This window comes from Geotrypetes seraphini, chromosome 3, assembly GCF_902459505.1.
Source record: "Geotrypetes seraphini chromosome 3, aGeoSer1.1, whole genome shotgun sequence".
Taxonomy (NCBI): Eukaryota; Metazoa; Chordata; class Amphibia; order Gymnophiona; family Dermophiidae; genus Geotrypetes; species Geotrypetes seraphini.
In genome coordinates this window covers 336,826,894-336,849,591 of record NC_047086.1, presented here as the reverse complement: position 1 = coordinate 336,849,591, position 22,698 = coordinate 336,826,894, and the positions used below count along the sequence as shown (strand labels likewise).

The window sequence follows — 22,698 nt, the reverse complement described above, 5'->3', positions numbered from 1 at the left end:
GTGTTTATATTTTGCAGGATTTGGTTACTGGAGCGCCCTCCCCACCTTGGGGGGCGATTGTGTAAAAAGGACTCATTTTAATTTTTCTGCCCAGGGCCTAGCTATATCACCGATTGTATCGACACTATTAATAATTTTGTACTTCACTGTAAATGGCAGAAAAAAAATCGAAACTCCAGGTGAAAGGGAATTGGTCAAGGCGTTTTAATACGAACGAGTTGAATTTCCATAGTAAATACTGGTTAAACAGGGGAGAAGGGGGAAGGGACTCCACCATACACAAAATGATGTTAAATGGCTTTTAGGTTCACTATGCAAACAGGGAACACGTTCTCTACACTAACTCTATTCCCAAGGAGATTACAGCTGCTGCCTCGACGTCGTCTTCCGGTTACACCTGCGCATTGCAGGCTCCTGAGAGTTACGGCTGAATGGAGGAGGCGTAGTCGGCACTATGAAGCGGAAGTTTGTAGCCTCGCGACCCGAACCTTCCTTCAGTCTTTGACACAGTGAGGCGGAAAAAGCCGAGTACCCCCGAGCGCCGAAGTAAAATGGCGGCAGCTGTAGTAGTAGCAGCAGGAGCTGCTCCGTGGAGGCAGTGAGTGACTCTGCTACTTCACCACACGGCTCATTTGCATTTTTTGTCAACCTTCCCCTTACCCCCTGCCTATCGCTCCGTTTAGGACTTTTGGAAAATAGACTCAACTTAAAATAATTAGCAATAATCACCGTAATCAATGATTTGACGGCGGCTTTAATGAACGATGTGCGAAAACTGCGTGGACCTGGTGGAGGTGTTAAATGAAAGTAAGTAAGAGAGAAAGGGGAGCCGGGTAAATATGCTGGGCTGCAGGCGGTGGGTGAGGATAGTTTGCTGCAGCGGGCTCAGTAGGGCCTTAGCTGCTGCTTAGTATGGCACAGCCCTTTGCTGTTTCTCTCGTGAAACTTTTTTTTTTTTTCTAGTCGTCCACTTGGTTCTGGTTGCTGGTTCTCGGGGCAGGTGCATGTTTGCATTAGTGGAGTGTTTTTCTCGTTTTTTGGGGTGTCATTTCCAGAGGCCTTAGCCCGTAAGGGCCTTGCGAGATATAGAGCCGGCATGTAGTGACAACATGTCCGCTCTCCATGCATTGTCAGCCCGAGGAGCATATTGATATCCTGGTTACAGCTTGGTTGCCTACCTTACCTTTCGTGGAAGGCCTAAAACGCTAATGTTAATTGAGAATAAGCGTTTATTTTAAATTACTTTTATGTCGGATGTATTCGTCGTTAAAGTATGTTGTAGTAACAGTTTACTTAAGTCTTGTAGCCTAATTTGGTGTACATTAGAGGAAAGAATGGGCCTCAGTTAACTACTTGATGGTCAGAAGTAGGAGATATCTACTGTCTTTTTTTTTTTTTTTTTTTTGACTCGCAACAGTTTGTTTTAATTTGGTCTAACTTTATTGGGTTTCTGTCAGGACACTGTTACTTTTTAAACTTAGTGTAAAAATTGTGTTTGGGGAGGAGGGTTTGATAAAGAATGTAAGACGAGAATATAGCATCCTGGGGTTTTTAGCCGTTTTATGTGTACAGTATATACTGTTCAATATACTATACTGTAATATAGCAACTTTGATTTTATAGTGATTCAAGTTAATGATTCAGATTGTCGTTTTGTTTGTTTATTTTAAGGTTAGAAGGAAAGTCACAGAATTCTGTACCATAGCTGTTGGCAAATGTGCAGAAGGGTGTCACTCAAAAACTCTGAACTACTCCCCTTCTGTAGTGGAGAATAGCGCCCTCCAGTTTTTCCTTCTACAAGTGAACTAAGAGAGTGTGTTCTTATTTACTCTGCTTTCTTTTTCTTCACCCTATGGATTTAGCAAAACAGGACAGAATTTTGCGGAGTCTGGACGTGCATAGAGAGTCCACTATCTGGAGAGGGCTAATGATTTGTGGTTATCTGAACACCTTTTTGTGTTGACCAGTCAATCGAGATGAGGCATCTCACTCACAGCACATTCAACTAAAAGTGTGGCTGCTTCTTGGGCAGAGTAAGAACATAATATAGGAATAGCATTACGGAATCAGACCAGTAGCCCATCAAGCCCAGTAGCCCATTCTCATGGTGACCAATCCAGGTTACTAGTACCTGGCCAAAACCCAAAGAGTAACAACATTCCATGCTACCGATCCAGGGCAAGCAGAGGTTTCCCCCATGTCTTAATAACGGAATATGGACTTTTCCTCCAGGAAATTGTCCAAACCTTTCTTAAAACCAGCTACGCTATCTACTCTTACCAGAGCATTCCAGAGCTTAACTATTCTCTGAGTGAAAAAATATTTCCTCTTATTGGTTTTAAAAGTATTTTCCTGCAGATTCATCGAGTGTTCCCTAGTTCTACTCCACTCCACTCAGGATTTTGTAGACTTAAATCATATCTTCCCTCATCCTTCTCTTTTCCAAGCTGAAGAGCCCTAACCTTTTTAGTCTTCCATCATACGAGAGGAATTCCATCCCCTTTATCATCTTGGTCGCTCGTCTTTGAACCTTTTTTAGTGCCGCTTTATCTTTCCTGAGATAAGGAAAACAGAATTGAACGCAATACTCCAGGTGAGGTCACACCATGGAGCAATACAGAGGCATTATAATATCTTTAGTCTTTCACTTAATTTTTTAACCATGCCAGCTCTCGTTTACTCTTCTTTCCACCTTTGCTAATACGTGGGCTATATCTGGTCTGGGTTTCCACGATGGCATCTTTAAATAACAAAAAACAGCAAGGGAATATATTTATCCAAGGTGATGCTTATAAATCACTGTTGTACTAATCACCTTTGTTTTACTTCAAGCACTAATTTCAACACAAGGCTGATGTGGTTAAGTGAACACTCAGACCCACAGCTGAGGTCCGGTGAAACAAGTTCACGGGGCAGCTGTTAAGGAGACCATCATAGTTGTTCACAGTCTCCTCCACCAAACAAAGACTAAATAACAGAAAATAAAACTTTGAACTGTGAACAACTATGATGGTCTCCTTAACAGCTGCCCCGTGAACTTGTTTCACCGGACCTCAGCTGTAGGTCTGAGTGTTCACTTAACCACATCAGCCTTGTGTTGAAATTAGTGCTTGAAGTAAAACAAAGGTGATTAGTACAACACAGATCTTTAAATAACATCCATGCCTGATTTACAGTCCTATTGCAATTGATCCTTTTAGCTTATTTTTAACCATTTTCCTCATTTTATCATCCTTTTGAAAATTAAATGCCTCTACAGCAGATTTCTTTTGCGATGTCACTCAGGTATCTGCTCAAATTTGATCACATTATGATCACTGTTTCCATGCGGACCCAACATAGTTAATGCCTGTACTATGCCTTGCATTCCACTAAGAACCAAATCTAAAATAGCTCCCCCTCTTCTCGGTTCCTGGACCAGTTGCTCCAAGAAGCAGTCATTTATGACGTCTAAGAATTTTACCTCCCTAGCACTCCCTGATGTAACATTAAACCAGTCAATGTTGGGGTAATTGACATGGCCAGCGCCATTTTTCCAAAACAGAGTTTGTAGAAACTCAAGTGTGACCCTTTTGAATGATCATCAATCCCCTGATTCAGCTTTGACTGGCAAAACCGGAATCCCTGTTGGGGTGTTTGCATTAAGCAGAAACGGCGTGATTTGAAGACACCGGAGAAGCCATACAGATAAGTTTTTTTTCTGCCATGTTGGAGCAGTACTTAGTGTTTTCACACATGAATTTTCTTTGATTGGTTGGATGCCGATCGAACTTGTATACTTTTGAAATATGCAGACTGTTGGATATATCTACAGAATTATTCTCTATGGAGGTTTTTTGAGCACATGAAGCATTAACTGAGGCTTTTTTTCTCCACAGTAATTGAGCTCTTTTGAGCACAAGTATATTATACTGCAATATTCTTCCAGTCTGTATTGAATTATATAGGGTTCGGTAGGGCGATTTACCCAATCTTTTTTTCTTATGTGATATTTGAATTGTGCTTTTCTTTGAAATATAGTAAGACTACAATAATTGAAATCACCCATTATAATACCGTTGCCCAATTCTCCAGCTTTCCTAATCTCTGAAAACATTTCTTCATCTGTGTGCTCATTTTGTCCCGGGGGATGGTAGTATAACCCTATCTTTATATTCCTTCCCTTCACGTATGGAATTTCTATCTATATGGATTCTACACTGCTATCTATGTCATGCAGAATATTTATTTTATTTGATTCAATTCCCTCTTTAATATATGGTATAGGGCAACCCACCCTCCAATTTGATCTACTCTATCCTTGCGATATAATTTATACCCAGGTAATACAGTGTCACATTGATTGTTCTCTTTCCACCAGGTCTCTGAGATGCCTATTATAACTACCTTATTCAGTGCTCTATATTCTAACTCTCCTATTGTATTTTTTAGGCTTCTAACATTTGTATACAGACACATAAATTGTGTGATTTTTCTTGTAACTACAGATTGCTGAGAAGACAGGGAAAATTTGGGTTGCTCACTCTGCCTTCCTCTTAAACTGTACTGGCTTTCTTTCACCATTATTGAAACCTCTCTACTGGAACTCCCTAATTATCCTGTTTCAATAGTATCCTTCAAGGATACACCTCACACTGAACCATCAGCTCCTGGCTGACTGTCTGCTTTCCCCTGCATCTCAGTTTAAAAACTGCTCTATCTCCTTTTCAAACTTTAGTGCCAGCAGCCTGGTTCCATCCCGGTTAAGGTGGAGTCCATTTTTCAGAACAAGCTCCCCCCAGTCCCATAAGGTTGCCCAGTTCCTAACAAATCTAAATCCCTCCTCCCTACACCATCGTCTCAACCCTGAGTTGAGACTTCGGGGCTCTGCCTGTCTCTTGGGTCCTGCGCATTTGTCTGATGAAATTTGTAGAGCAGCTACTTGGTCTACTCCCCACACCATTGAGGTTCTACAGAGTGGATGTGGCGTCTTGGGAGGATGCTGCCTTTGGGTCCTCGGTACTGCGGGCAGACTCATCTGTCCCAACCTAGACGCTCGGCACTGCTTTGATACGTCAGCTATGGTACAAAATCCTATGTCTTTGCTACAGAATGAAAGATTAGTTTTTTACGTTGCTAAATCTTTTTTTTTTCAGATAAAAGACATAGGGTTTTGTATAGCCTGTCCTGTGCAGACTTAGAAATTTGCATGATTCTTACCTCAAACGTTGCCAGTGTCCATCTCAGGATCTCTTCTCCTGTATCTAAGATTTAGCAGAGACGAACTACAGACACATGAGGGCTCTTATTCCATTTTTCTTATGCGTGGGTGGGTGAGGGTTATGACTTCTACTAATTGCACTTAGGTTGGTTCCTAGCTACTCAAGTGCATAATTTATAGTTCCATGTTAAATTGTTAGTTATTAATCATTGGTTTTTTTTATCATAAGTTACAGAATACAACAGAATATGGTTTGTTGCTGGGGAAGTTCCCCGTGCCCCTCTATTCGTCTGTTTGAGTGGAATTAGATTGCTTTGGTACTAACTGAAGGGGGAGCCAATTCTCCACTGCAGAAGGGGAAGAGTTCAGAGATTGAGTGACACACTTCTGCAGATTCACAACTAATGAGAAACAATAACTATGGTACAGAATCCTGGAATGCATTGCCAGAGGTTGTGGTAAGAGCAGATAACATAGCTGGTTTTAAGAGAGGTTTGGATAGTTTCCTGAAGGAAAAGTCCATAGTCTGTTATCGAGAGAGACATGGGGGAAGCCACTGCTTGCCCTGAATCGCTAGCATGCAATGTTGCTACTCCTAGGGGTTTTGCCAGGTATTAGTGACCTGGATTGGCCACCATGAGAACTGGCTACTGGGCATGGTGAACTGTTGGTCTGTCCCATTAAGGCTATTATTATGTTTTTATGTTATCCTATGTCTTCTATCAGAAAGATTAGCAAGGTAAGAATCTAATATTTTATTATAAAGCAATATCTTTTTTAAAAAGAGATGAGCACTTATGCAATTGGTGTTAGGGTCCATGCAAATTTTTTGGTTCTTGTTAGGGTAGGAAATTTAAATTTTAAGAATGTTATTAAAATAGGAAAACTGACTTGATTTTAATCATGTTTGGCAGACTTGGCTCTTTTATGAAACTTGAGAGGGCTAGTCCACTGTCTGTGATTAAGCATTGCCCTAAATTTTTCATTCATTCATGATGAGGGTTGCAAGCATTGTATATCCTATGGATGAAGCATACTAACGGTAGACTCTTATCACTGAATGTGACATGTTTAGACTGGTTTTAAATGAACTTATACTATGTACAAAGAACAGAAAATGATGGCAGTGGTATTTAGAAACAAATTAGTTATATTAAATGGATAAGCAAAGTAGAAGTGTGCTGTTAACAATATTCTAGGTTGTGAAATGCTCTTAGTTTTTCTTTGTTCTGTAAAGCAATGAGATATATTAATTATCCCAGGACAAGCAGGAAGCCTATTTTCAACATGTGGGTGATGTCATCCACGGAGCCCAGATGCGGACAGCTTTGCAAGCTGATTTGCTTGCAGAACTTAGAAAATTCGTGACTGCTGCACCGCTCATGCGCGAGTGCCTTCCCGCCTACACAAGGGCGCGCGTCTCCTCAATTCTCAGTTTTCCGCTGAGCCGAGAAGTTGAGTTTTCGACGCTCTGTGCTAGACTCAGTTCTAAACTTAATGCCTTCTCTCACCGCAGCTCATGTTTTGTTATTTTTTCAGGGTCGCTGTGTGTTTTGTTTGTTTTTTTGTGCGTTTTTCATTAAAAAAAAAAAAAGACTAACTTTACATATATCTTTTGTCACTGTGGGGCCTGCTTTACGGCTTCCACAGACAGGTTTCGATTTTGCTGAAGCCATCTTCCCGCCTATGTCCAGGCTTCAAGAAGTGTAGCCGGTGCCAGCGCGCGATCTTCCTCACTGACCCACATAGGTGGTATATTCAGTGTTTGGGTCCTGCCCATCGTCCGGAGTCGTGTACTCGATGTGCTACCCTTCAACTTCGAGCCAGCAAGCAATCAGGCCTCAAATTCATATCCATTCGAGTCCACCTCGGTGTGATTGCTGCTTTTCATCAGCCTATCGAAGGGGTTAAACCCCTTTTGGCTCATCCTGTGGTTTCCAGATTTATGAAAGGACTTTTCAATGTCAAACCACCTCTCAAACCTCCTCCAGTAGTTTGGGATCTCAATGTTGTTCTTGCTCAATTGATGAAGCCTCCTTTTGAACCAATGGATTTGGCTCATTTGAAATATCTCACTTGGAAAGTGATTTTTTTCATTGCTCTTACGTCTGCTCGCAGGGTCAGTGAGTTGCAAGTTTTAGTAGCGAACCCACCTTTCACAGTATTCCATCATGACAAGGTGGTCCTCCGTATTCATCCTAAATTCTTACCTAAAGTGGTTTCAGAATTTCATCTCAACCAATCTTACAAAGCCTCATTCTCATCCTGGAGAAACAACTCTTCATACTCTTGGCTATAAGCGTGCTTTGGCTTTCTACTTGCAACACACTCAACCACATAGATCTGCTCATCAACTTTTTGTCTCCTTCGATCCAAACAAGTTGGGACATCCGATTTCCAAGCGCACCATCTCCAACTGGTTAGCTGTTTGCATCCTTCTGCTATGCTCAGGCTGAACTGCATCTACAGAGTCGAGTCACTCTGTAGATGCCATGGCGGCATCAGTAGCTTTCCTTAGATCTACTCCTATTGAGGAAATCTGCAAAGCTGCCACTTGGTCCTCGGTTCATACATTCACCTCTCATTATTGTCTGGATACTTTTTCCAGACGGGATGGCCATTTCGGCCAGACAGTGTTACAAAATATATTCTCCTAAATTGCCAACTCTTCCTCCATCCCATACTAGTTAGCTTGGAGGTCACCCACATGTTGAGAATAGGCTGCCTGCTTGTCCTGGGATAAAGCACAGTTACTTACCGTAACAGGTGTTATCCAGGGATAGTAGGCAGCTATTCTCACAACCCACCTAGCTATTCTCACAACCCACCAGTTCAGATGGCTAGCTTCTCTGCTAGCCATCTGAACTGAGGAGAAGCGCGCCCTTGCATGGGCGGGAATGCACTCGCACATGTGCGGTGCGGCAGTCACAAACTTTTTAAGTTCTGCAAGCAAATCAGCTTGCGAAGCTGTCCGCATCTGGGCTCCGTGGATGACGTCACCCACATGTTGAGAATAGCTGCCTGCTGTCCCTGGATAATACCTGTTACGGTAAGTAACTGTGCTTTCTGATACCTTGAAAGAGTCTGAAAGATTCATTTGCTGAATTCAGGGTATTACTAATTTGCATTATTTTGTCCTGCAGAAATGTGTAAAATAAATCCCCCCCCCCCAAACTAATGATATATCTGGGGGTGGTACATTTTTTCTTCACATAGGTTCATAACAGAATGAAACTTGTGACTATTTTATCTGTGTTCTATTTTTCTCTTTGGCTTATTTAATATGGAGTAGTTGGGTATAGCGTTCTGATTGTTCCAGTGTAAGGGAAAAGGACTTGTATACAGCCTTTTTGTGGTTGCACATTCAAAGCAGTGGGCAGCAGAGGTTTAAGTGACTTGCCCAGGATCACAAGGAGCAGCACTGGGTTTCGATCCCACAATCTCGGGGCAGCAGCTCTACCACTAGGCCGCCACTCAGTTCTGTGTCTGGATACACAATAAGATGATTAACTATCTAAGAAATCCTGATTTTATTTTGAAAGATATTGTTGGAGGAGCAAGAATAAAATGAACAATGGTGGTAAACTTTCTAAGAATACATATCATACATCTCAAGAGATAATTGTACACACCTTGGGGGGAGGGTTGTCTGTTAACAACACACAAATGCTATAAGCTCATATTTGGCATGGGGTCTATTTTATAAATTGGGCCCTGTGGCAATAATGGGGTGGTGGTAGATTGGCCTGTGCTCTTACCCTTTTAAAGCTTAGCACTTGAAATCAAAACCTACTATCATGTCGACTAGAAGGTTTCTTTTTTCCCCTAAAGGTAAAGTGCAGTATGTACTGTAGTACAATGCAATGCATCTGAAAGTGCCTGTAACATAATTTTTCTAGTGTAATAGGAACATCAGTCTTGACCAATGGGTTTTAGCCCTCCTTGACTGCGAAATAGAGAGCCTTATTTTCATATTCTTCTGTTCCGCTACCCCTCACTCTGGGCCATGCTGGACCTTCTCATTTTTTCTCTCAACATGTAAAGTTATAGGAGCTTGTCTGTTGTGCTCAAGTTAATTTTCTAATTATTGTTTGTTTTTTTTATCTAATTGCAAGGCTTTTTATGCTGCAGAGGTGCTTGGTTTCGTCGAGACATCTCTTGCAGTGAAAGAGAGACTCTCGGGTTAGATGTCCTGTAGCCCACAGACACCTGCTTTTTTGGATTCCTGTGTAGCTAGCCTGCTTCAGCAGTTTGGAGGCTCAGGCACCATTCCCTTGAGAGGTCTCGTCTGCACTGAGTTTGAGTGAAAGATGTTTAGCTCTCATAGTGGTTTTGATCCTGGAATGGGACTGGTTGCATCCCTCCTCCTCCCCACACCCTCCATGACATTGCATGGGTTTTGGTGGGGGTCTGAGGGTCCACTCTCATGAGGGGTCTGAACAAGTGCTGCCCGATTTCCGATTCGAATTGAAATTTTTTTTACTGAATCGGGCAGCACTAGTCTGGACCGTTTCTAGGCTTGCCTGAGGCAGATGTCTTTTCAAACCTCTGGCTAAAGGTTCAGTGAATAACAGCTCCCAGCACAAGCATGGCACAGTGAGTAGGGCTGGTACAAAAAAATTGGGGCAGGGTGTGCATCTCGAAATGTGATTTTTCTGAGGTTAGGGACAGGTCCCCTCCCCCCCCACCTCTAAAATATCCTCCTTCCTTGAGTTTTTTGAATTTGTATTAAGGCTCCTTGGGCTGTTTTAGGTGCTAGAACCGGCCATCTTGGATTTTCTGATTTTTATTTTAAAAGCCCTCATCTGCCTCAAAACACTTCATTTTTATTTAAAACTGTTGTGGATGAACTCTTTTGGTGGGAATACTTCAGATTCATGTCAAATTTGTGGTGGTTGTCTGTCTGAAGGTAGAATATTCCACGTACAGCATGGCACATAGGGTTTGCTCTCAAATTCATCCATATGATGTATGAAGCCTTTTTAAGCTACAGTGGCCAGGTAAATCTCTCTAGGAGAGGGGGGTGGAGTGGCACCAGGGCTGGTGCAGGAGCATGTAAGTACTTGGCTTAGACCTCAATAGAGAGAAATGTGCCTGGGGCTTTAGGCCTCAGTAGAGCTGCAGGATGGGGGCTGAACAGTGCCATTTTGGGGGGCCTCCCAGGTCCCTTTCCCCCTCTCCCCCCTTGAAGAATCTGGATACCTAGGTCCCATACACTCACTTATTCGATGGGTGTGGGGCTACAGAGGTGACCATTCTCTTTGGACAGGTGCCGGTGGGAGGAGTTTGTTACTCCCTTGTCATGAAGGGCAGCCCAGGCTATCTTAGCCATAGTTGCACGCGGCCCCTGGCTTGCATCAGTGGGCGATAGGAGGCCCTGAGGGCGGTTGGCCAAGGCCTTTCCCTCCCACTGCGAAAGGGGGGGAGACTGTTGCTGCAGTTGCCAGCACCACCGCTGTCAGTCTTTCTCTTCTCGGAGGAGGGACGCCGCCTCCAGCAGTGATGATGTTGGCCTTTGCTGGAGCGCCATTTCGCTTGCGGCCTAGTGTACCTTGTTTAATCCTGGCCGGCTGACAGTTAGCTGGGGCTAGGCTAGTTGCTGCTCTTTCTCTCTGGCTCAGAATTTTTCTTTCCACTCCTTCTGGGTCATTCATGTGGACGAGTGGGCTAAAAGTTGGGATTAGCTGTCTCAGTGTCTGAGATTGTTGCTGTATCTCTTTGGGGCTCTAGGAAAGGCACCTGTCACTTTGGGGCCCAGGTATAGTTTTGGTGTCTTGCCTCTTCTCTGGCATTCTTCTTGAATTTGGTCAGCAGTTTGCCTCCTGTGGGAGCCCTATGGATTTGTGCTTCAGAGGGTTTCAGTTAGAGGAGGAGTCTTCCCTTGTCCTGTTTTCAGGTTTGATGCCCTAAACCAGGGGTGGGTAACTCCAGTCCTCGAGGGCTGGAATCCAGATGGGTTTTCAGGATTTCCCCAATGAATATGCATTGAAAGCAGTGCATGCAAATAGATCTCATGCATATTCATTGGGAAAATCCTGAAAACCTGACTGGATTCTGGCCCTCGAGGACCAGAGTTGCCCTAGACCTAGACCCTTGCGAGGGAAGACGGTCTGGTCTGTGTTGGTGTTCATGGGTTTTGACATCAGCTAAGGACCATTGCCAGGCATGATGGTTCCATATGGAGGTTATTTGGGGCCTGGCAGTCATGGTAGGAGGCTGCTTTGCAATCATTTTATTTGTGGAGGGGCAATGTAGCTTTGGTTTCCGCAGCATGGTGCTCTAGGGTGAGGATGGCTCCTGTTCACATGTGCTAGGAAGGTTAGCCTTTGAATGATCGTGGGTAACGCACTCTCTGGAATGTAGTGTCTCCTTGGACGCATGCTGCAGGGCAGGATTAAAGGACGAGGGATTTTCCGTTTGCTGGTTTATTTCCCTCCCTATGTTTGGACTGCTTTGGTACATTGCACTAGTCTCTGGATTCATCTGCTGTTGATGACAAGGAAGATAAAATTATGTCCTTACCTGATAATTTTCTTTCTTTTAGTCACAGCAGATGAATCCAGAGCTTCATTCTGTTGCGGGGTTTTATCACTCTTGGGTGCGGTTTCAGCATATGTTCGGCTGAAATTGCATTCTCGAATTTGTAGCATCAGTGGTGTGGGTAGCACGTGTGAGGGAATGAAGTTGCATGATATGTCTCATGCCTTTTATGTGCTTTACTTTGTGTTTTAATTCAACTGCTTTGAGAAGACCTATACTGGTTAGCCAGGAGGCTGTGCATCCAAGATATACCCAAGGATAAATCAAGTGTTCCCTATCTCCACCTGCTGGTTGATGGATGTAATCCCATTAGTCTCTGGATTCATCTGCTGTGACTAAAGGAAAGAAAATTATCAGGTAAGGACATAATTTTACCTTTTTTTAAAAAAAAATCTGTCACAAAAGCTAGAATTCTGGAAAGAACAAAAAAGTTGGCACCAAAGGATAGATATCTGCGGAGTTGAAGAAAAAGGCAACTGTCCCAAAAGGCTAAAAGTCTGGAGAGGAGATAAAAGTCTGTCATCAAAGTTCAGAAGTCTTGATACACAGAAATCTAGAGATAGAGAAATAGTTATCATAAGGGCTAGATTTCTGGAGGAAAGGAACATGTCTGTCCTCAAGGCTAGAAGTCTGGAGAAATGTTTGTCCTAAAGGCTAAAAGCTTGAAGTAAGGGAAATGTCTTTTTTTCAAAGGCTACCTTTTTTAGAAATTGGCATCACCTAAACTAAACTAAAACTTAGCTTTGTATACCAGATCTTCAGCCAGAAAGGAGCTTGACTCAGTTAACAGTAACTAAAAAATACTGAAAAAAGTAACAATCGGAAAATATTAATATGACGGATTCCGAAGTATTTGGCAAATAAGGAAAAATTATGTTTTTACCTGTTAATTTTCTTTCCTTAGACACAGCAGATGAATCCAGAGACCAATGGGATAGCACACATCTACCAGCAGACGGAGATAGAGAAACTGATTTAACAGGTGGTCCTATTGGCTGGCACTCCTCCTGTATCTTCAGTATAGCTCCTTGCCCAAGCATCCGTAACCATCAATAGGCATAGCATGTAAAAAACTTCTTTCCCATAACAAATCTCAAAAGGCAATAATACAGAATACAACCATCAATAATAACAAACTTCGAAAGTTGCAAAAGAAAAAACTGACAGACAATATCCAGAAAGGGTGGGGCTCTGGATTCATCTGCTGCCTCTAAAGGAAAGAAAATAAACAGGTAAGAACATAATTTTTCCTTCCTTAGCAACAGCAGCAGATGAATCCAGAGACCAATGCAAAGCAATCCTCAATCTGGGTGGGAAGCAAATGCCGCCTCCGCAACAACTGAACGCATCCACCACGTGCGCCCCCACATCCAACCGGTAATGCTGAGATAAAGCACTCTCGGAAGACCAAATAGCCGCGAGACAAAACTCCATGGATTCGGTCCAGAGGTATTTTTCCTTGGAGAAGTAGCCATCACTCTGGCAGAATGGTCATGAAGTTCTTCCGCCAACCGCTTTCCTGCCATCAAGCAAGCATAAAGAATGTTCTCCTGGACTCATCGAGCGATGAAGGCTTTGGACACCGCCATACGTTTGAGGCGTCCTTTGAAGAATACAAAAAGGTGTTCTAAACAACTAAAAGTCGTTAGAAACCTAGCTCGCAGAGAACGCTACGCACTTTCAAAAAATGCATTGAATAAAATCATGTCTTCCCATTTCTTCTCCCAGGAAGAAGGAAGGAAAAGTGAGAGTGTCATAAAAGAAAGGATGACACCTCCTTAGAAAGAAATTGTGGTACTTTCCGAACTGACACCCCAGATTTTGTAAATCAGAAATGGGAATCCCTGCCGAACAAGGCCTGCAACTCAGAAAACTGCCGAGCTGAAGCCATGGCCACAAGAAATCCCGTGTTCAACGGCACAGCCTTTTAGAGTCTCAAAAGACAAGGATGAAATGAAGCCTTTGGTAAACTGCGAAGAAGTACCTTAAGACTGTACTCCGGACAGGGCTTTCTAAGAGGTGTATGAATATACCGTACTCTGTTTAGGAACTGAACTACATGAAGCTGAGAAGTAAGCGAAGAGCAAGATAGCTAGTCCTTGTAACAAGCTAAGAATGGCACTTGAAGCTGAAGGGAATTGAACACTAAGCCCTTGGCAATACACTTGTGCCAAAAAAGAACTCTGAAAGGGTGCAAATGTTGAGAAATACCCAAGAAAGGAAAAACCTCCAAAAGGTAGCAGAAACCACAGGTAAAGACGTCTATATCACCTGGATAAGAAAAGAAACAACCTGCTTCGCATAACCCTTGCACGTCAGCCATGACTTTTCAAAAGCTGGGTCGTAATACCAAAGTAGTACGAATATCCATGTTGATCGGACCCTAGGTGAGCAAATGCAGAGATACCAGGAAACTTAATAGTCCAGCTGTCGAAAGACTTATCAAATCCGCATAGCAAGGATGGCACAGCCAATCCAGAGATTCTACAAATACTGAAAGCAAGCTTGAGATGGCAAATCCAAGCCACCATCAGCCAGGGGAAAACACTGGAAAAGAGAAACCAGAGGTGAGAAAGAAGCCACGCTGCTACCCCCTCCCGACTCCCACTCCCTGTGCTAGCCGAAGAAGCTAGGAAGCTTAGAATTTTGAGACGAGGCCATGAGGTCTAGTTCCAGGAGATCTCACTTCTATACAAAGAGCTGGAATGCCTGAGCCAAAATTCTCAATATCCAGGATGTAGAAGATTTCGCCATTACTAACATTTACACTTTCTAGCGTGTACACTGTAACATACAATAAATGGGCCATGCTCAGATTTCACGGAGAGAAAGTCTATCCAAACTCTGTTCCTGACCCGTAAAATGATCTGCCAACAGAAGAGGAAGATGAGGGTCCACCCATTGAAGTAGAACCACAACTTCACCTGCCAACTGCTCAGGCTGTAGAGAAATACCCCTATCATAATACTGACTGAAAAGACCTTCAGCGTCATTCTGGAAGAATGGTCTGAAGCTCCAGAAATGGTAGCCTGACCATGCTCCAGAGCAGAAGAATGAGCAAGTACTGAGTCGCCTCTTAAGACCAGACTCCTGGAGCTGAGGATGGAAGGCACCGAGCCCCTAACCCGACAGCCCGGGATGTTTGGTGACCATGAGCTAGTCCAGCAAGGACCGAGGCATGCCTTTGAAAAGAGAAATCTCGCTGAGCCACCAAATCATACAGAGCGATGCTTGAGGAGCCTACCAAATAATTGGAGCCCTGAAATACCGGGAACCACCTCAACAAAAGCGACCGCTGTAGTGTTAAAATGGGAAAGCAAGCCGAAGTTCACAGTGGAGTCAGCAACATTGATCCTAGAACCTGTACAGAATCCCATACTCTTGGTCATGGTGACCGAAGAAGAATGCAAACCTGAGACTGTGACCCATCGTCCTAGTCTCAGGGAAGAAACACATTTCTCTCCTATATGAATAAAAACATCTCCCCGATATACCTATAAATAATACAGCAGAAAAGAGTGCTGTACAAATTTGAAGATTTATGTCCAAAGAACTGAGGAAAAGAAACTACCCTTTTCGTGTCAGCCAAATGGCCCGACTGGAAGACATCCAAATCAGTCAGTCAAGAAGAAAGGAGGTGAATCGCATGGTAGTGCCAAAACGGTACCACTGCCCTCATTTTCTAAAATGTTCGTGAAGCCTTGGGTAGGCGAAATGGCATGTGTCAAAACCGAAAGTGCTGCTCCAAGAAAGGCAAGCAAACCTAGTGCCGATTCGGAGTCCATAGTGAAAATATAAATATTCTCCTAGTTTTTCTGCAGAAATGTGTAACCCTGAGAAACTAATTCAGCAGAATGGGATCCAGCCTGTCCAATGCCCCTGTCTTGGGCACCATGCAGTAAGTGGAACAACGTCCTTTAGTTCCTGAAGAACTACAAGAACTGCCTTGAGGACCATTAACACTTAAAAGGGAAACATAGAGACTCCAAGAACGAACCGGAAACCTGAGGAAGATGCAAAGTTGCAAGCATCCTGAAAAATGTTCACATCCCCCTGACCTGACATTATAGCTTCTTCCCCCTCAAGAGAAAGCTTGAAGAGTCATTGGAAGAAGTCAAGATCCCCTCAGAATGAAGTTCAGAAGGTCAGGAAATGGCAGGATGAGAACTGTAGGATCTGTAAGAAGAAAGAAACTCTCCTAGGAAAAAAATCAAGGTTCACAATGTAAAGAGGAGTATACTGGAACCATGAAAACAGTACTAACGCCATGCAACGTGAGCGAAATACGTATGTCCTTTAAAGTAAATACGTTCTAGACATAATCAAGATGCTGCATCTACCTCCCCATGGAAAACAACAGCATCCTAACAAGTGTCGGACAAAGCTCACATCGCTGAGAGCTTCAGGGATGAGGCTAACAGTCACATAACGTGTGCTCCTCCGCGGGTTTGATAGAATAGGTAACTGGCTCCTGGTTAGAAGGAGCTTTATCCCAGGACAAGCAGGCAGCATATTCTCTACATGTGGGTGACGTCATCCACGGAGCCCCATCGCGGAGAGCTTTTCAAGCAAACTGGATTGAAGATCTTAAAGTTTGCTAGTGCTGCACCGCACATGCGTGTGCCTTCCCGCTCAGCTAGAGGGCGCATCTTCTCAACGTGGTCTTCAGTTCTTAGTTTTCCACAGAGCTAGAAAGCCCTGTCTCTTTTCTGCGACCCTAAGTGCCTTTCGTGCACCGTGGCTTCTTTTCTTGTTTTCTAGTCGGAAGTCGCTGTGCTCTGCGTCTTTTCTCAAAAAAAAAAAAGTTATATTTTTCGGTTTTTTCTTAGTCGTTCAGCGACCGGGGATCCCAGTTTTTTTCTTGGCCGGTGGGCCTCGCATGGCTGCGGCCTTCCATTTTATCATATGTCCTGGCCTCTTACTGGGTTCAAGAAGTGCACACAGTGCGGTCGGGTAATTTCCATCACAGACCCGCACCGGTGGTGTATCCTTTGCCTAGGTGTTGATCACTCTACGGACTCTTTTCCTCGTGCCACCCTTCAACCTTGGGCTCTTTGTCGACGTTGGATCAAGATTATGGACCTTCGCCATGGAAGCTTACCACATCTCGACCCCAGTCTTGGCCTCGGACTTGAAGACCTCAGTCCCGATCAAGTCTCCCTCGACTTCGAAGGACTTGGTGGCTCCGGCTTCGAAGTCCTTGGCCTCGGGTAAGTCTCCTCTTCCCCCTTCAGGTTCAGCTCAGCTACTGAAGAAGCCGTCCTCGGAGTCTCTGGCCACCCAGGCAGTGAGTGTAGTCCTACCGGCCTCGACGAGACCTCCTCCCAAGCGTGCCTCCACATTAAGGGAATACTCTACATCAAGGTTGCCCTCGTTGGAGTGCACGGCTGAACCAGTATGTCCAAATCCTTTGGTCTTGGTGCCAATGTTGAGGATATGTTTAAGGCTATCTTAACCTCGCAGATCTCCTCTGCTTTGGCTCAGCTTGCCCCGGCCTCGACCTCGCTCATTGCGGAGCAGCCTGAGCGTTGCTCCGAGGGCTCTCGAGGCAAGGTGCGTTGGTCTCGACGCTTGTCCTCGAGTGACTCCTCGCCTGTTCCCTCTAGGTGGACTTCTCCCGCTGCCCGGCCTTGTTCGAAGCGCCGATCGAGACGTACTTCTTCCTCGAGGTGGAGGTCTGCCAAGCGGCCCAGAGATTCTTCCCTGAAGCGGGGTAGATCACCAGGCCCTCGCACTACGGGTTCCGTCAAGCCGTCAGACCTCGTGCTCTCTGACCCTAGTCTTCTCCGCTCTCCTGTGCTGTCTCGGTCCCCGGACTGAGGAGCCCCAAGATCGAAGACTCCCGCCTCCCTCCCTTGTCGTCAGGCCTCTTATTCCTGGTGCTCACCGAGGTGGGCTCCCCGGACCTCAGTCCCTCGAACCCCCGGATTCTCGCCATCCAGGCTCAAGCGCAAGCTGTCCTCGACTCTCCCTCATTCTTTCAGCGGGATTTCCTCGACGTCCATGCTTGTTGACACTGACATGCCGGCGCAGTATTCGAGGGAGGCTTCCCCCTCGTTTTCTGCTGCCCCAAAATCTCGCTCGGCTTCCCCCCTTGAGGGGCCTTCTGCGAGCAGGCCATCCTCTTTCACCAGGTTCGTGGTGGACATGGGCAAAGCGCTGCAATTGGACCTCCATTCTGATTCCAGGTACACCCAGGAATATTTGGAGGAGATGGAGTTCCCTTATCCACCGAAGGAATCCCTTCACCTCCCTTTGAATCCGGTTTTGCAGCAGACTTTCTTCCAGAATTTGAAGACTCCTTACGCTATCCCGGCCATTCCGTCCAAAATGGAATCCAGGTACCGGACGGTCCCCTGTAAGGGGTTTGAGAAGGCTCAACTCTCCTACCAGTCCCTGGTGGTGGAGTCTTCCCTGCAGAAGTCTAATCCTCTAAAAGTCTACACGGTGGTCCTGCTGGGCCACGAGGGCTGGACTATGGATAAGTTGGGCAGACACCTATACCAAAATTTGATGATGACGAACAGGGTTCTGAATTACAATTTTACTTTCACATCCTATCTCAAGAAGTGCATCAAATCCATGCCCTCCTTTCAGGATGATTTGCCGGTCCATTGCCGGACGGAATTTCGCTGGTTCTTGGATACGCTGTCGCAGATTTGACTATATGTTTCAGGCCTTTGAATTCTCCTCACGGGTGTCCGCCTTTGTGGTAGCCATGCGCAGTCTGGCTTGGCTCCGCATAGCAGATATGGACCCAAATCTGCAGGATCGGCTGGCGAGTCTCCCGTGCCTGGGCAACGAGCTCTTTGACTCCATCGAGGCAGCCAACAAACGCCTCTCTGAGCATGAGCGCTCCTTTGCCTCCTTAGTCCGATCCAAAGCAAAGCCCGCTCCTCCTAAGTCGTACAAGTTGCTTACCTGGCGCTATCCCCACAAGTCGACGCCAACTTTTTCCAGGCCGCCTCCTCGACGTCAGCAGCAGCAGAGGGCCCCTCAGAAGCCTCAGACCCCTGCGCCGGCTAAGCCTGCGCCGTCCTTTTGACTGTCTCAGTTGGAGAGGGACGGCCCCCTCCGTTCTCGAGCCTTCTCTGCCTATAGGGGGCTGCCTCAGTGCTTTTGATCACCAATGGGAACTGATAACTACGGACAATTGGGTCCTCTCCGTCATCAGAGAGGGGTATTCCCTGCACTTCCGGGCGCCGCCTCCAGACCTGCCCCCAAGAGAGTATCCTTTCAACAGAGCGCAACTCCCCCTTCTTCTCCAGGAGGCTTATGCCCTCCTTCACCTCCAGGCGGTGGAGGAGGTCCCTTTGTGTCAGCGGGGCACCGGTTTTTACTCCCGGTACTTTCTGGTTCCCAAAAAGACCGGGGACCTGCGCTCTATCCTGGACCTTCGAGTGCTGAACAAGTTCCTGGTCAAGGAGAAGTTCCTTATGCTCTCTCTTCCCACGTTGTATCCCCTGCTGGAGGAGGGAGACTGGTTATGCTCCCTAGACCTGAAGGAGGCCTACACTCGCATCCCGATCCACCCGGCCTCTCGCAGGTTCCTTCGCTTTCAGGTGGGAGACCTTCACCTGCAGTATCGAGTTCTCCCGTTTGGACTCGCTTCATCCCCACGAGTCTTCACCAAGTGCCTTGTGGCGGTGGCCCTACGGTCACAGGGTCTTGAAGCGTTCCCGTACCTTAACGACTGGCTCATCAAAGCACCGTCACGGCGGGAGGTTATTTCAGCGACCCGTCGGACTATTACGTTCCTTCGGCTTCTGGGCTTCGAGGTCAACTTTCCCAAATTCCAGTTGTGCCCCTCTCAGTCTCTGCAGTTCATTGGGGCAGTGCTGGGCACAGTTTGCCTCTGCTCGTTTCTGCCTCATCCTCGGCAGGCTGCCCTCATCCAGCTGTGCTGACAAGTCTCCCTTCAGTCCACGGCCTCTGCCAAGCAGATGATGATCCTGTTGGGACACATTGCCTCCACCGTTCATGTGACTCCTTTTGCCAGACTTCGCCTCCGAGTACCTCAGTGGACCCTGGCGTCCCAGTGGAGGCAGGACCAAGATCCTGCCTCTCAGCACATTGCGGTGATTCCCTCCTTGAAGCGTTCACTCCACTGGTTGACGCTCTCTTCCAATCTTTCCAGAGGTTTTCTCTTTCTTGCGCCCCCGCCGCAGAAGATCCTAACAACGGACTCCTCCGCGTATGCATGGGGGGCTTACCTCGACGGCCTCCGGACTCAGGGTCTTTGGTCGAGTGCCGATCGTTGCTGCCACATCAATCTGCTGGAGCTTCGGGCCGTTTACAATGCTTAGGTGGCCTTTTGGCATTTGCATCAGGATCATGTGGTCCTGGTGCACACGGACAACCAGGTGGCGATGTATTACATGAATAAGCAGGGGGGTACGGGTTTCCTGTCTCTTTGCCAGGAGACTCTTCTACTCTGGGAGTGGGCAATTCGCCACATCATCTTCCTTCGGGCGGTCTACATTCAAGGCAAGCACAACTGCCTGGCGGACAGGTTGAGTCGCCTTCTCCAGCCGCTCCGTTCCTCGACGCTATGTCAGGTGTTTGCTTGAGGGGGATGCCGCAGATAGATCTGTTTGCCTCGCCCCTCAACCGCAAGTTACCTCACTTCTGCTCCCGGATTTACTCCCCGGATCGTCTCGAGGCGGATGCTTTCCTGCTGGATTGGACAGACCCATTCCTTTATGCGTTCCCTCCATTTCCTCTGATTCTGAAGACTCGTCCAGCTCAAGTTGCTGCACGCCACCATGATTTTGATAGCTCCACGGTGGCCCAGACAACCATGGTTCTCCCTTATTTTTCGACTCAGTGTCGGGAGCCTCTGCTTCTGGCTGTGTTTCCTTTTCTGCTGTCTCAGAGTCAAGGTTCACTGCTACATCCCATCTGCAATCTCTACACTTAACAGCTTGGTTCCTCTCCACGTGACTCCCTCCTTCAGTTTCTCTCAGTTGGTGCAGGATGTTCTTGAGGCCTCTCGGAAAAGTTCCATTTGGCAATGCTACTCCCAGAAATGGACTAGATTTGCTGCTTGGTGTGCTACGCATCGCATGGAGTCACTGTCTGCCTCCTTGTCTTCTGTGCTGGATTATCTGTTACACTTGTCTTGGTTTGGTCTCAAGTCGACATCTATTCGAGCCCACCTCGGTGTGATTGCTGCCTTTCATCAGCTGCTTGATGGGAAACCGCTCTTGGTCCATCTGGTAGTTTCCTGTTTTATAAAGGGCCTCTTCAATGTCCATCCTCCACTCAAGCCCCCTCCTGTGGTTTGGGATCTTAATGTGGTTCTGGCTCAATTGATGAAACCTCCATTTGAACCCATTGATAAGACTCATCTGAAGTATCTCACTTGGAAGGTGGTGTTTCTGATTGCCCTCATGTTTGCTCGCAGAGTCAGTGAGCTGTATCCTCTGGTTGAGGACCCGCCTTTTACTGTTTTTATCACGATAAGGTGGTCCTTCGTACTCATCCTAAGTTCTTACCAAAAGTGGTTTCGGATTTCTACCTCAACCAGTCCATTGTTCTTCCGGTGTTCTTTCCTAAGCCCCATTCTCATCCTGGTGAGGTGGCGCTTCACACTCTTGACTGTAAGAGGGTGTTGGCTTTTTACATCCAACGCACCCAATCTCATCGCAAGGCTCCTCAACTCTTCATATCTTTTGATCCTAATCGGTTAGGGCATCCTGTTTCCAAGCGTACCTTGTCCAACTGGTTGGCTGCTTGTATTTCCTTCTGCTACGCTCAGGCTGGTCTCTCGCTGCAGGGTTGGGTCACGGGGCATAAAGTCCGAGCGATGGCGGCGTTTGTCGCTTTCCTCAGGTCCACGCCTATTGAGATCTGCAAGGCCGCCACTTGGTCCTCGGTTCATATCTTCACCTCTCACTACTGTCCGGATACTTTCTCCAGGCGCTACGGCCAGTTCGGCCAGTCGGTTTTGCATAATCTGTTCTCCTAAATTGCCAACTCTCCCTTCCTTGTTAGCTTGGAGGTCACCCACATGTAGAGAATATGCTGCCTGCTTGTTCTGGGATAAAGCACAGTTGCTTACCTTAACTGGTGTTATCCAGGGACAGCAGGCAGATATTCTTGCAACCCTCCCATCTCTCCTGATTGGGTTCTTTGCTAGCTATCTGAACTGAGGACCATGTTGAGGAGACGTGCCCTTTTGCTGAGCGGGAAGGCACACGCATTCGCGGTGCAGCACTAGCAAACTTTAAGATCTTCAATCAAGTTTGCTTGAAAAGCTGTCAGCGACGGGGCTCCGTGGGTGACGTCACCCACATGTAGAGAATATCTGCATGCTGTCCCTGGGTAGCACCTTTTACGGTAAGTAACTGTGCTGTACAGCCCTTCCTGTCTGGTCGGGAGGGTCCGTCTAGCATGTGCCATGAGAAAATGGCGACAGGAGAAACCAGCATGATAAGCATGGAAATCTGAAGTCCAGGCCCCCTCAGAAATAGAGAAAGAGAGTCCTGGCCATAAGAAGATGCGAAGTGTCATACCCATAGAGACAGCCCGAACTTGAAAACTGTTTGTACTACCTTTAGGCATATATATCCTATGCCACTACAGTGTTCTCCCCAGAATTTTTTTCCAGCCGGGTGGCATGAAAAAGTAGCCGGGTGGGGCAGGACGGGGAAATTTGGTGGTGGGGAAAATTAAGGGCTCCTTTTACTAAGCTGCAATAGCATTTTTAGCACATGCAGAATTGCCGTGCTACACGGCTAGAACTAACGCCAGCTCAATGCTGGCATTAGTGTTTAGCACGTGCGGCAATTCTGCGCGAGCTAAACGCGTGGTAAAACTGCTAGCGCAGCTTAGTAAAAAGAGCCCTAAATGTGTACTATTTCTATTAGTTAATTATTATTAGTTATTTTCCAATGCTCAATATGACTGCCTTTCTTAAGGTTTGACACTTGTTCCATAATTTTTTATTAAATTTA

At 46.1% G+C, this 22,698-nt stretch overlaps 1 protein-coding gene across 8 annotated transcripts in view; it reads left to right on the top strand.

Annotated features, from left to right (window-relative positions):
* The first annotated feature begins 378 nt into the window (after positions 1-378).
* USP34 (ubiquitin specific peptidase 34) overlaps positions 379-22,698 on the top strand; it is a 1,084,964-nt gene continuing 1,062,644 nt past the window's right edge. For 4 of the 8 annotated variants that reach the window (XM_033939082.1, XM_033939080.1, XM_033939079.1 and 1 more), the window contains exon 1: positions 379-807. In XM_033939082.1, coding sequence (XP_033794973.1) covers positions 765-807 — 43 coding nt within the window. In that variant the 5' untranslated portion in view covers positions 379-764. The remainder of the gene's footprint in view (positions 808-22,698) is intronic. The other 4 variants (XM_033939086.1, XM_033939083.1, XM_033939085.1 and 1 more) reach the window with 2 other exon arrangements.